Below are 15,442 nucleotides of genomic sequence, written 5' to 3'. Positions count from 1 at the left end.
AGCAGACGACCGTATGAAGCGTCATTCCGCATAAGATGGGCTTACATTTGGAAATATAATATCTACATTTCAGTGGAAACACATAAGGTGTTGATCGTCTTTCTCTATTATTGTTAGCACTAACTTACCTCGAAATAAAGCGGCGTCTCTTCAGAGTTGTTATTTTCTTAAATGAGCCGCGGCAATGTTTCAAATGAGCTCATAACGCTGGACAAATGCTTTTATTTTCAACGCGATCACCTTGTACCCAAACCATTTCGAAACTAATGAGCCATGGTCCTCGGATTACAAACAAGCTCCTCGGCGCCGCGTTTGCGGGACTCGCGCTGTGGGGGATTTTAAAAAATTGACGTGAGGGGAAGGGAGGCGGCAGCGCTAAGACAGTGTGTGTGTGTGTGTGTGTGTGTGTGTGTGTGTGTGTGTGCGCGCGTGAGAGAGAGAGAGAGAGAGAGAGAGAGAGAGAGAGAGAGAGAGCGGGAGTGCGGCTCGCGGCTATGCTCCCAGCGCTTCGCACACACATTGCTCCAGAACCGTTTTCGGAACCGACACTCAGGAATTTCGCGCGGTTCCGGTATTTTTCAAAAATCAGTATCGGTTCTGCAAAAGAACCGGTTCTCGGTTCCCAACCCTAGCTGTGACACTCGCTTGGCTCACACACATTATATTAAAGACACGTTCAGTTTTTAATTGTAGTGTCTGTTCTCTAACTGAACTGATTTTATGAAAATGAAGGCAAGTGATCCAGTAATCCAGTAGCGGTGGCATTGGGAGTGGCCTTGTAGGGCAGCGAAGCAAGTGCATTCTGGGAGTTGTTGTCTTTCATCCCCAAGACAAAAATCTCTTCTCAGTTGAGAAGGCACCAAATTCAAAAATAATTTCACATTTCTACTACATTAATGACCCATCATTGAAGTAACCCTTTAATTCAGTCCAAATGCAATAACAAAAGGTCCATACTTCTTTCTTTTTTTTGCATACACAGATTTGCATACCTCTACACACCCTGCTCGTGCAGACATCACACGTCATCAACCAGTTTCATGAGGCTATGCAGAGTTGTGGACAGACAGTTGCAAACAAACAGCAGCCGCCTTTTACAGTTCGTTTCATTTTCACATAAAATACATTGCACTCAAAAATGACTCGTCCGAAGATTCAGTCTCTCTAAATGCCTCATTTCCACAAGCATGCATTGATTGTTCAAAAAGAAAAGAAAAAGGGGAAAAGAATTGAAAAAATAAAATAAACGAATAAAATAAAATCATGCCTAAAATACCCAAGGCCCCAAGTTCTTGAGGAAGCTTTGAGTGTGTTAAATCAGGCATGGTTACTGGGGAATACCAGAGGCTGTGTGTGACACTGCTCTTTAATTGGCAGGATCACAGACAGAGCCAGAAAAAAAATCACCTGAGACCTGCCTCTAATTACCCAAAAGCAGGTCTGGGATTATTTTGTAAATTACACCAGCGTGGCATTTTGAGTGTATGGTTGAGACGGGCATTGTAAAATGATAGGGTGGTACCCAGCAGGGAGCGGAGGTAGGATTAATTTGGAATTTGAGGAATTTTGAGATCTGTGCACACTTCACAGTACAATGTTTGCAAACGTACTGTTGGAATTATTCTTCCTGTACGTCTTACACTAGCTTATAGTGAGCGGAATCAACACTAGGTTCCTGAAGGTGGCGTAAAGGTCAGATGAGGGGCCCTGTGCAGAATTTGAAAGGGAGCCTTGACATTTCTTCATGGGGCTTTCTTAATAGTCGGCCAGCCATTTCTTTATGCAAAATGTCAGAACAGAAGTCCATGCAAAATGTGTCAAATGCCTCAGGATGCCTGTGTGTGTGGGAAGACGTCTGCCGAGTTTTGCAAGCTTCTGCCGTGATAAGATGGGGGAGGGGGTGAAAGTCATTGGAGCAGCTAACCAACCAAGCAAGTGACCATGCACAACCGTCGGATGGCATCTCGCTTTCCAGGGCCACAGAAACATTTTCAGGCAAGTTGACGATGACAACAAGAACAACAATTAAAATGCAAACACAAATTTCCTATTAAAATACATTATGCAAACATACAAATAGCCACAGCTGCTTGTGCACATTGGGAGCTCCACTAATCCCAACCCCGGAATTAATAGTCTGCCTATCTATAGAATGTCTTCCACTCATACTTCCCCTCGCCAGTCTCCATATGTACTATAAACAAAGGATCTTTGAGTGGAAGAGCATCATTGCTCATCCAGCTGACCTTAGACACCCAGAGCCCCTCCTCCAGCTAAGAAACACACTCAGCATTCTGCTGCAAGTCCAGGCACCTCGGGGAGATGGGAAAGATTAAATGAGACCACTCTCTCTACATAACACACACATCCAGTTCTTGGAAATGCTTTCCATAGGCATGAGTTTAGACTAGAGGAGAGGAAAATAGAACAAGAGGGAGAGCAAAAAAGAGGCACATGGGTGAGTAGGAAAAAAAAGGGTAAGGGAGAGAGAAAAATACTAGAAAGGCAAATGAAGCCTGTTGCCTACACCAGCGGTTCCCAAACTGGCGTGCGCAGACTGACCACCGGGGGCGCGAGAGAGAATGAGAGAATGTCTCTTTTATTTTTACATACCTAACTTAGGTAAACTTCACATGTCAGAGTATTATTGTATTTAGTTATCGCTATTAAAAATGCGATGTTTAACCGAAATACTGTGGTGGGGGTGCTTGACAGGTATTAAACATTAGAAAGGAGTGTGTGCTACTAAATGTTTGGGAACCACTGCCCTACACTAAGCCTGCGTATCAATCAGCTCCCTAGTTTAGTAGTCAGGGCACTGATCAGGACATAAATCAATGGGCTGACACCCTGATCAGTGCCCTGACTACTGAACTAGGGAGCCGATTAAGACGCACCCTAAGACTATCTGAAGATCTCTGAAGTCATAGCTGAACCTTATACAAACATTTGTTTCCAGAGATGGATCTAGTCTAGTCGCCCACCAACCGACTACTCGTTTTGTAAGTTTGACTAGATCATCTAGATCCATCCAGATGTTTGAGTATAACGCCTTTATGAGCAACCCCTACAAATCTAATCATTCCTAATAGATGCCAAATATTACAATTCTGTACTATTTTGTTTAAATACATTTTTAAAAATCAATACTTTTAAAGGTCCCGTTCTTCGCGATTCCATCTTTCAAACTTTAGTTAGTGTGTAATGTTGCTGTTAGAGCATAAAAAAATACCTGTAAAATTATAAAGCTCGGAGTTCAATGCCAAGCAAGATATTTTATTTAACAGAAGTTCCCTTTCAAAGCCTACAGCGAACGGCCGGTTTGGACTACAGCAGGAAGTGCAGGGATGTAATGACGTCACTAGAACCGTTTGTTGACTAACCCTCCGCCCACAAGAACACACAAAATAGGGGGCGTGGTCTTGTTGCTCTCCCACGTGGAGAAGAGCATTCATTCAGCGCTTGCATCTCCCCGTTATGGTAAGAGGCGGGGCCTTTTTCGGGCAACGTGCGCAAAGCTGCTGTCCAATCACAACACAGGAAGCGTTGGCACAATCAGAACTCATTACGTGTTTCTGAAGGAGGGACTTCATAGAACAAGGAAATCATCAGGCCGTTTTTTAGGACAGAGGAAACAGCGCTGTACAGATAAGTAAATTGTGTGGAAAATACTGTGTTTTTTTACACGCGAAACATGAACTCATGTTATATTGCACACTGTAAACATAATCAAAGCTTCGAAAACACGCGAAGAACGGGACCTTTAAACACTAAATTGATTTAGTGTTTACTTTTATTTGATTACATATTAATATAATGTAAATGTATAATAAAAATATAATATATTAGAAAGTTCTAATATAATAATATACTATGTATCCATCCCAGTCTAATTTATTTGTCACTGATCAGTATAATCAGCAGTCCCATAGCACAATCAGAGCCATATGTATGTAAATATGCCATATTTTAAAAATAATTTAATGTAAATAAAAAACTTAAAATAAAAACTCTAAATGATTATGCATTTGATATTTTGCATTAAACTAGGGGTGGGCGATATCTCGATATTTAAAATATATAGAGATATTTTTAAAACTCGATATGGATTTTGACATATCATATATATCGATATATTGTTTATATTTAATTCTGATTCCGTCACTTTGCTTGTTTTGCCTTCTCTGTGCTGTGCTCGCCCCCCACTCGCGCGCCTCCCTCCTCGTTGCTTTTGTTCCCCCTCCCCTCGCGGGTTGTCTCATTGAACGCGCCGGCTTTCGCAACCAGGTGAGGATTATTTATCAAGTTGACAAGCGTGCGCGTTGTTCAATACTCAATTAAGAGACCATGAATTTCGTTCTAACACAACTGCTTGCAAAAACTCATAAAGAAATATTAATGTTCATCATAGTTCAAATCGCAAGTTTCACCCACAGTAAGGTGATTGACACGTGCGAGACGCACTCGCAGTCGCAATCATGTCAGTTTATGATTTGTTTCTAACTAATGATTGCATATTATTTAAAAACATTTAAAAATGATTGCAATATCGTTATTTTTATTTTGTCAGCTTTATCACAGGATTATGATGAATAGGTCTATTCATGTTTTAACCAAGAGGGATATACAAGACATCCCGGGTGTCCTATGAGACACAGTGCTCTTCTGTAAGTTGTACTTTAGCCATCATATTATAGCCTACCTTCTGACATTCATATTTCGTTCTGTAACTGGAAAAGAAGTGAAAATCGACTCATGTAGCCTACATGATCCGCATGATGAGGCGCTCAGTCACGCTTTAGTAAAGAGCGTGACATCTACTGTTTGAATTTTGGTACAAATTCAGGAAGTAGTGTTATGACAAAATCTGTTTATTAATATCTCAGTCATGCCCCCATCTTTCTGCAAAATGCTTACTGTTTAAGTTTAAAAAAGGGTTTTGATTCGTCTTTTGAAAAGCATGAAATGAATGAAAGGATAGCTATATGTATTGTAGGCCTATTATTTATTTTATTTTACAGTTAAATTATTATTATTTATGTAATCAGGGAGGTTTTTTTATGTCACAAAAGCACTTTGTTCCTTCATGAACTGACCTCTTTGCACTTCAATAAAAAAAAAAGAATTTGTGGTATTTGGCATATTTGCTTTTGCTGTAGTTTTTGGGGGGTTATTTTTCTTGTAAAGATAGAGATATATATCGTATATCGAGATATAGCAAAATATATTGAGATATATTTTTTGCTCCATATCGCCCAGCCCTACAATAAACTATATCTCAAAAACCAAGCACCTGTATTTCTCTGGATAACTGTGAATGCAAACTACACATATTCACCCTGCTGAAACGTGCACTCCCAAAAGACCCCCATTTTCCTCTGACCTTGGCCACGTGATGTTTTCCTGAGCCGTAAAGCTTCTCCTCCCCCTTCGCTGAAGTTCAATCCAAACCACAGCGCAGTCCACAGCAGATACACAGCCAGCAGATCAGCATTCAGTCACAAACACACAAGCCCACATTCCTGCACACTATCTGTCTCTCCCATCCTCACTCTCCACACTAAAGCCATATAATGGCAGGACCACATGATTTCAGCTGCATTCCAGAGCCGCTGTTTGATCAGAGATAACGGTCCTCATGACCTTTAGGAAAATAAATGAGCGAGCTGATCTTACTGTGCAAAAAAATGTGCAAGAAAAAGGAAAAAGAAAAAAAATCTGGCCAACATAATACCAAGACAGACGAGTCAGACTTTCTCAAGGTTCTCCGGCAGGATGTGCTTCAACATCCAAACACAAGCACATGGCCGGCAGGCGGGGCATGAAAATCACACACAGCCCTCTTCACCTGTAGGGACAGAGTGAGCATTGGCATCTCTGACATGTGACATAACCAAAGGGAGGCACATGAATCTTACACTTTGGCTATGTTCAGAATAGAATATTTACTGTGTCTGAATATGCCAACTCCCTACTAAAAACAGCTTGTGAAAAGAGTAGTATGTCTAAATTTATAGCAGGTGAAAAGTACCCAGATCAGTCCGTCCAGTTTTCTGCAGTTCCACAATCGATAAATAAAATGCAAAATCGACAGAATATATTTTACAATCCTGCATAATCGTAATTTTACTGCAAAATAATCGCAAAAATGAAAAGGTCTGACAAAAAAATAAATCTAAATGAATTATTCAGGAAGATAAAGGTGTCGTGTGCGTTATGTCAGGCATATTTATTTTTCTTTTGTCAATTGTTTCTTTGTACTTTAATTTCTGACTGTTTACTTTATTCCTTTATTACTTCCGAGCTCTCTACTTATAGGCAATTTTATCTTAAGTTACATTTTGGTCATAAGTGTTGATGTTATTAAAAATAGATAATACATTGTTAGACTTAGCCTAGTTGGCTATCTAATTTCGAAAAATATATTAATATTATTATTTCAGTTTTGTGATGACTGGGTAAGGCTGTGCACCACACTCACCTTTCCAGGTCTGGAAAAAAAGTCCATAAAGGTTGTTTTAAAAGTTTAAATGTAATAGAATTTAGTAATGGACAAAATAATCAAGATTTGTGGATTTTGTTTGTCATTTGGGTCATTTATGACTATTGTGCATCTAACATAATACATTATATGATAAATTTTTCATTTTTATTACTTAGAAATCTTGAAATACTGGTAGGACTACCAGATGACCTACAACTTCATTGAGATTCTAAAATGCACATACTAAGGATAATTTACTATCCCATAAAGCCACGTGAGAGGATCTGTATATGGTGGGAAGCAAAGCAACTCACATTATAGGTCAAATGGGAATGCCAACATGGTGGATTTAGTACGTCCAGATGGCATTCATAATACACACATTTGTACTAAATAGAAAACAGCTTTTTAATGGTCAAAGCATGAAGTACCTACTCAGCAAATAAGCAATTTCTGAGGCAGCCATTGTCTAATTCCAATTGCAAAAAGATGTGCTTGTTTGATTAATGTCTTAATAGTGGGTATATATTTTATTAGATAAAATATTGTTTACTTAAGATTGCAAAATATTATTTAAAAAAAAACATAGTATGGGAAATAGAACACATGATGACTTAAGTCTGGTTCTCACAGAAAGCGTATTTGCTGTTAAAAACGCGAGGTGCAGGTCAGTAGAACAGAAAAAAGCGCACAATCTAGAGAATCGTTTTTTTGAAGTTTAAATTATTTTAACTTAAGCTTGAGTTTTTTACTTAAATGTGCACTATGTAGTATTTTTGCAGTAAAATATCCAAAAACCACTAGGCCAGTGTTATATATTTTGTTCAGTTGAGTACTTACAATATCCCAAATGTTTCCAACTATTTGTAAATTGTGAGAAAATTGCTATTTTAACTCGGACCATCTCAGCATAGCGTTTGAGGGAGTCGCCTGTCAATCGCGTCATATCTGCGTTACCCTCAGTTTTATTTGGCAGAAGTGCTTTTCTCTTAGCAGTGTGAACATGTCAAAGCAGCGCCGAACGAACGCACCGAGTAACATCATAACAATTTTAAACACACTTAAATGTATCTAATATGATAAACAGAGCTGCTTTACCTTATAATCGTGACTGAAAAAGCGGAAATGCGGGCGCCCGGCGACTGTGTCCCATCCCGTCATAATAAAAGGCCCGGTGCTCGCGAGCCGTGTGTTTGTTTAACAGTCACTCCAGCGGCCGTGCTCAACTCCACAACACTCGGTCCTGCTCTGCTTTACACTACAGTAACGTTAGTAACCGCATCCATCAACATGATTTCTGCCCGAGTCCTATTTTCCACCGGCTGTGAGGTGAAGACCACATGTCTCAAGATACTGTGCTCAAACTTGGCTTCATCAAACTACGCATTAGTTTAGAATAGGCGCCCTCTAGTGGATGGAAAGTTGCATAGTGGACCTTTAAGTTTTTAAAATACTGTGACATGCACGACACACTGCAAAAGTTGCGAGATGCGAGCACAATGGTCATACACATCCTTCTAGTGCGTTTACATAGAAAAACATTTGAAAAGTAGCACATTAAAAATTAAAAAACATAGTTTGTGTGAACTAGCACCTTATAACTATGAGATTTAAAAATTCCTTTGGGAAAAAACATTCCTGACCAAAGGCCCTGGAAAAAGTTGGCAAGAGCTGTTGCACTCTATAGTATTAAGTTATTTTGAACATAGCTAGCAAATCCCTGACAGGCCCACCTGCTTTTCAATGACTAGCACATCATGAACTGCCACTAAAAAGGCCAACACACATTATAACTTTACAGCTGGCAACCATAAAATTACTTATCTTTGTGTGCATGTTAAATTGACATCCCTTCAGGCTTGACTTGACTGTGAAAACTTGTGTTTGCTGTCAGTCATTCATGCTTTCACAGAGGTTTATGGGCTTTAGTGAAGACTATGGGATAAAACATGCAAACATGCACCAGTGAATAAACAGCCTGAGGAATTACTCATCCAACTCTAACATCTCAATAATTCAGGTCCTGAAAAAGAAAACACTACCAATGATCAAAACACTCACAAAGCTAAAAGTTCTGTATTTGATGGGCTTGACTGAATGACTTTGCTGGCAGGCGTGTGGTGGCGACCGGCACCATTTCTAGCAGCTGTTAAAAAAAGCAATAGAATCAAGCAATGATTCTCAGCTCGGGAACAGACGCCTCAATAACAATTAGGAGTGATGTGGGACATCAAAACCAAATCAAGCAATGGGAAGAGGAGGCGTAGCTAAGACAAAACCGTATCAGCTGTGATTGAGTTAAGAGCTTCTATCAGATTTCAAAGGGAAGGCCTGCTGAGAACTCCGTCTGACATAGTTTGGGCCAACAAAGTCAAAATACTGGAGGCTTTAGAGTTTATTAAATGGATACGCCACGCAGCAAGCTGAAAATTGAATCTACATGCAAAGTCTCTGCTTTTCTGGCACCTCAATAGAGTTCAGAGAAAAGTACTCAAGCAGAGACAGTGTACTAAACTCTTTTCACAAAAACAGGACATCCTGGATGTCATATGACAATATAATGTAATTTAATGTGTGCGTGCATATATATATATATATATATACATATATATATACACATATACACACATATACATATATATATATATATATATATATATATATATATATATATATATATATATATATATATATATATATATATATATATATATATATATATATATATATATATATATCGTTTATTATATATTATCATATAGGGGAAACCTTGAATGATTTTGGCGCACAAAAAAGGAAAGGGAGAAACGGTGTTCTCTTTGATATGGGGATCATCCTCAAAGCACACAAGAACAGCTGGAAGCTCAGTGGAATGCCTTCATAACACTGGAGAATGCCAGCTTCGTGTCTAAACCCAGATGTGCCCTCTAATCTATACAGGGTACCAACAACTCCTCACTGAGGATTTCAGAGAACTGTAAACAGCCATGAACCTCACAGTGCGGCTCAGATGAGTTTCATATAAAGGCATATGAAGAAGATATTTATATCTGCTTCATTCGAAGTTTAACAGCTGTTCTCTGAAAATATTACAATACTTGCTCAAATCCAGCTACAAAGACATATTGATGAGAAATCTCACCTGAAGGCATCTCCAACAGTTACAATCTCCACTTCACTGTCCGTGGAGGTGACGTTGATCTCCTCGCTGGCAGGCACTGCAGGTGCAGGAGTCGATTCGATCACAACCACGTCCTCATCCAGGACACCTAATGGATAACATGGAAAAGCTCATTAAATGGTAACATTCAAGAAATAGTGCACTGAAATATTTGTATGACTATCACCAGACCAATCTCAACTTAAGTTTGAACAGTGGTCTGGGGAGTATGCTTACTCTGCTCTGTATTTTCTACTGCACAAGAGGAGTGATAAACGAGCATTATTCAAATGACTCTGTATGCAATTGGATCGTCCTTCAAACAATCAGACCATAAGAAGCGTGAGCTTCTCTATCCATCAGTATGCCAGGTGGATAAGCCAGTCTGTGATTGGTTCCTGCACGAGTGTAATAGAAGCAGTAGAAATGAATGTACAGGTTTCCAGACTGAGTTGCAGGGCAAATCAAATCGCTGGCAGATCAGGCTGGGTTTACCCAGTCTACTGAAATCTACTTATACAGAGCAAATACACATGATTCAGAGCACAATTATGTACACTGATACAGGAAGATGAAAAGATTTAACTGAGAAATCATTAAACTACCCATTTTATTTGCATCTAGCCAAGGCAAGTTTCTTTATATAGCACATTTCATGCACAATGGTAATTCAAATTGCTTAATTTAAAATTAAAATAAACTAAACAATTTGATTCAATCAAAGCAAACTACCTACTGCCACATACTAAATCTGATTCACTGTTTGGCATGAAGTTACTATGGTAATACCACCAAACAGAATGTCAAAACTAATAATAGAGTGTTTGAAAACATCAATAATAAAGAATACACTTTTTCATATGAATATTAATCAAGTCATTATGATTAAAGCAGTGGTTCTCAAACTTTTTGACTCCAGGGGCCTATTGCACAAAACTAGGATAAGGGATCAAGCCGGGATATCTTGGTGATCCTGGCTCAATTTATCTGCTAATATACAGTTATCTTTCGTTATTGTTCTTGGTGCGAGTGTGCCTTCAGGGTACGTTTACATGACAACGGTGTACTAAATTTTGCATACAGTTGACAAGCTCACAAATATATCCTGGCTTAACCTCATATCCTAGTTTTGTGCAATAGGCCCCTGGGCCCCTTAATTTTAAGGATTAATGATTTTTAAAAATGTTTTACTCACAATTCTTTGCCGAATGCTGATGAAAGATTTTTGAGCTTGGCTTGAAAATGTATTCATAAAATTTCCATGGCTAAACAAATCTATATAGGAGAAGCAGTTTGGAAAATGGATGGATGGAAATTCCCATAGCATTTTAAGATATCATTAATTTACATGACTTTTTATCGTCTAGAAATCCAACATTTGAGAAGAATTTTAAACATTTTAAGCCATCTTGAGGCACCTTGAAAGTTTGCTGAGGTCCTCTAGTCTAGTGGGTCAGGCCCCCCGGATTTAGAACCACTGATTTAAATCAGATAAGTGGTTAATTAATTTTGTACAAGGCACACAGCCTGTCTAACCTTTGTTGTCCGTTTACAGTCATTTTTGGTCCACCCTCTCCCAAAAAACAAAAATCTACATATTACCAAAGCATAAAGTAATGCCCATATATTATTGCTTGCCATTTGTGGTTACTGAAATTCATCAAACCGCACATATAATGATTTCACAAAAACAGAACTTTTATATAACTTATATTCAGAACTTGAATCAGTGAAGAGCTTCTTTGGTAAAATGTTTATTTTTGAAGTATTACCAAAATACATTTAGCATATTTTGAATAGCTAACAAAATCCCCACAGGTTTTTAATGACACTACCATTAAAAACCTTGATGGTCATATTGCACTTTGATCTGTACTTTCGTATAGTTATCTGAGCTCCCCAAGTCTTCTGAAAGCTACACTAGCCCACTCATTAATCTAGAGCAGAAGCAATATCAGCCTCAGTAGCTACAGCTGTTTAATTGCTGATGGTTTGGTGCAGCAGTGGAGCCAACCAACGCTTCAGGCAGGCGTGCTTATGTGTGCGCCGGGGAAACTAAATGTAGGTCAGTCAGAGATGTGCTTTGCAGTGTGCGGCACCGACTTTTGTAGTACAATCATTTATCTCTCTTCTGATTGGCTCTCCTCCTCAATTTCAACTTCTCATTCCTTCTTTAACTCGAACTCTGCCTGGATTTGGTGTCAAGAGGCCCAGGGTGTGTTCAAAATAAAGCTCACAAGCATAGCTGGTATATGCGACTGACAAACAACTTCCACCCAAGCTCCATTTTTACAGACAATTACATCCAGAAATGGATGCAAGACAAATGTGAAAAACATTGATTTGAATTATTACAGTAGGGATGACATCCCCACAGTTTCAAGTAAAATATAAAAAAATGACTTAATTTAGGGTCGTTACATCAGCAGTCCACCATCATTTTCTTTAAATTCTATTTATTTTAACTTTTCCTTAACACGAGTCAGAATCAAACTTTTGCTTCTCTCATGAGCATTGTGGCACTAGTTAGTATGTGCGTTGATCACACAATATACTGAATAGAATATGTTAAAACAACTCTACTTGGGCATTGTGAGGTTGTTGTGCTGTACTATCTGTGTTAGGCATGTTTGTGCACTGAGGCAGAAGCTCTTGGCTCGGGAGAATCATCATCATTCTCTAGGGTGTGTTGTTAAGGTCGGCTCTCCCACTGAGTGCTGCTGCTTAGCACCTCAGCTCTTACCCTGTTCCCCACGCTGCCCACAAGAAATGATCACCAAACATAACTTTAACTTACAGCAGTAAACATGCAGCCATACATGACGTGTTCAAACGTGCACTGCCATTCACAGTTACAATAAGGGCTGCATGATTAATCGCAGTTAACCCGAAACCGTGCTTAGCGCGATTTGGCTTTGTGTGATTTTGAAAATTTCTAAAGCTGCAATTATTTTTTATGCTCAGCTTGTCAGTGACTAAGTTTACATGGACAACATACTCCGATATTAACCTGATTAAGACAATACTCTGATTAAGAAGCTACCATGTAAACAGCGATTTCTAATTACCTTAATCTGGTTAAAGTCATAATCGAAGTAAATGCAAATCGAATTATGACAAGTGGAGTATGCCTATCTTAGTCGTATTATCAGAGAGCATTCCAGACATGTACACAACTTAATCTAACTATTAATATTGTGTAGGAGTTTTTGCCGCATTGTGTCCTCTTAACAATAATCAATAATATTGGGGCCAATAAAACAGAATTTGAATAATTAGTATAACAACGTGTACAAAACAGTAACAAAGTATTCAAAAGTCGGAAAATTCCCATTTATCTTTTAGGTATCTTTCAGTCTGAAATGTTGTTTCCATAACATGTTGCTATGGGTAGCGTGTCTTGCTGGACTGCTCATTCTGACACTGCCCTCTCTATATTTTTAAATTTTTGTCGTAATTATTTTGCTTATTGTAGAAGTAAAATAGAATAAGTTTGTATCTGAAATCCCATATTAATAATTGTGGCTTTAAATAATGAGACCTTATAGTAATTTGTTACCTGTTGTTCTTTATAGCCTAATTCGTTTGCACATTAATCTGTTTGAAAATTGTACTTTTACAGCTCTGAAAAAAATGTAGAGACCACTTAACATTGATTTCTCGATGTTAAAGGGTTACTTCAGCGATTAGCATATGGCTTTGTATCAGTAGAATCCCTGGAGTATATTCAAATTATTGTGCTTTCCCCCATCATATCTCCCTGAGAGGAGAGATTTATGCATTTTATTTCTGGAAAAATTCCTCCTATGATGCAAATTGACTATTCTTGCATCATAGGAGGAATGTTTGCCCAGAGGCTAAAGACTACAGCCAGCAGAGGGAGCCATTTCCGCACGTTTTGAACCCGCGCATGGGGGATGGAGATTACACTCAGCTTGCAGGGAGAGCTCAGCTTGCAGCTACAGGATCATTTAAACGGAGCTATGGTGAGCAATGTAAGTCTTTTAACTTCTCAAATTCATTTCTATGAAAGTTAAGCTTGTAAAGGCATGAACTGAAACGCGCCAGACTGAACTAAACTCGTTGTGAATTTATGCCGCGAGTGTAGTCGCGATTACCTCAGCTCTCATCACTCCTGCAGTCAGTGCTCAGTGCTGTGATACTCGCGCGGTGACTCACTCATTATATTGAACAGACACGTTCAGTTTTTAATTGTAGTGTCTTCTCTAACTCAGTCACAGTAATCAAGTTGGTGGCTTTGGGAATGGCCTCTCAGGACAGCGAAGCATTCTGGGAATTGTAGTTTTTCATCCCCATGGGACAAAAATACATTTTCTGTCTTTTCTCAGTCTAGAAGACACCAAATTCAAAAATAATTTCACATTTCTACTGCATTGATGACCCAGTTTAAATACAGATTCCTCTTCCCAGCACTGAAGTACCCCTTTAAGTGGTCTCTTAATTTTTTCCAGAGCTGTATATATTTTTGGTGCATTGCATTATTGCAACATGAAAAATTGATATCGGCACATGCCTACTTTTGATATATAAAAGGTCATAGTGATATAAGAATATCCTGTACGTTTCAGAGCTGAAAACTTCTTTCTTAGTCAAAGAAAAGCTTTTATAGACAATGGATTCAATGACTTAAATGACATAAATACTTCACTTGTTTCAATACACAATGAATCAGCGTGTTAAATTAATGATTCATAACTCATTAGAATACATTTTATAAAAATAGAGAGAGAGAGAGAGAGAGAGAGAGAGAGAGAGAGAGAGAGAGAGAGAGAGAGAGAGAGAGAGAGAGAGAGAGAGAGAGAGAGAGAGAGAGAGAGAGAGAGACTAGTTATAACTAGTTATTATGGCATGTCCTCCTCTGATGTATTCTTAGCTGCAGATATTTCACACATTTTAGTGGTTTTATGGGTATGATGTGCGTGTTCAATCGAGTGGTTTAGATCGCTATGAGAGAGGAATGTGCAAGTTTAGCTAATCTTTCTTGATATGCTAGAGAGAGCAGTGGCAGAGTGCTGGGTGAGAACTTGCTATTGCTCAACAGGAAACTCAAACATTCTGCGGCATGTAACGCGCACGGAACAGCTTGTTGATGCACTTTTCCATTTTACCCTCTGTAGCCATCTCTCAAAAACAGAAGTTACCATAATACTTACATTAAAATAGGCACAGTGATGACCAAAAGACCCATGGCTTTAGAATAACTATAAAACACAACTAGCCTTGTAAACAGACAGCAGTATTTCTAGGATAAGAACATTTTAAATGTTTTTAGAATGTGGTTATATTTCCCCATTGTACAAATGCAAAAAAGCTGTAATGTTGTGAAATAGTATTAAAATAAAATAACTGTTTTCTATTTGAATATATTTTAAAATGTCATTTATTCCTGTGATACAAAGCTGAATTTTCAGCACCATTACTCCAGTCTTCAGTGTCACATGAATGATCTTTCAGAAATTATTCTAATATGATTATTTACTGCTCAAGAAACATTTATGACAATTATCAATGTTGAAACAGTTGTTTAAAACATTTTTTTAGGATTCTTTGATGAATAGAAAGTTCAAGAAGAGTATTTATCTAAAAAAAAAAAAGCTTTTGTAAGAGAAAAATAAAACAAAAAACAACATAGCCGCATAGCCTACATATACAAACATACAGCATGTGAGATACAGTATATATATATATATATTAGGGGCGGGACTTTAACGCGTTAATTAAGATTAATTAATTACGTGACTTTAACGCGTTAATTAATTACGCAAAAAAAATTAAAA

At 38.3% G+C, this 15,442-nt stretch overlaps 1 protein-coding gene across 4 annotated transcripts in view; it reads right to left on the bottom strand.

The window, feature by feature from the left end:
- The window catches only part of rnf111 (ring finger protein 111), a 64,860-nt gene that overhangs the window by 27,713 nt on the left and 21,705 nt on the right, over positions 1-15,442 (bottom strand). For all 4 annotated transcript variants that reach the window (XM_067441781.1, XM_067441800.1, XM_067441791.1 and 1 more), the window contains exon 3: positions 9,627-9,753. In XM_067441781.1, the coding sequence (XP_067297882.1) occupies positions 9,627-9,753 (127 nt within the window). The remainder of the gene's footprint in view (positions 1-9,626; positions 9,754-15,442) is intronic.

This window comes from Pseudorasbora parva, chromosome 1, assembly GCF_024679245.1.
Source record: "Pseudorasbora parva isolate DD20220531a chromosome 1, ASM2467924v1, whole genome shotgun sequence".
Lineage (NCBI taxonomy): Eukaryota > Metazoa > Chordata > Actinopteri > Cypriniformes > Gobionidae > Pseudorasbora > Pseudorasbora parva.
The sequence above is the reverse complement of the archived record's forward strand: the minus strand, read 5'-3'. Positions and strand labels throughout refer to the sequence as shown.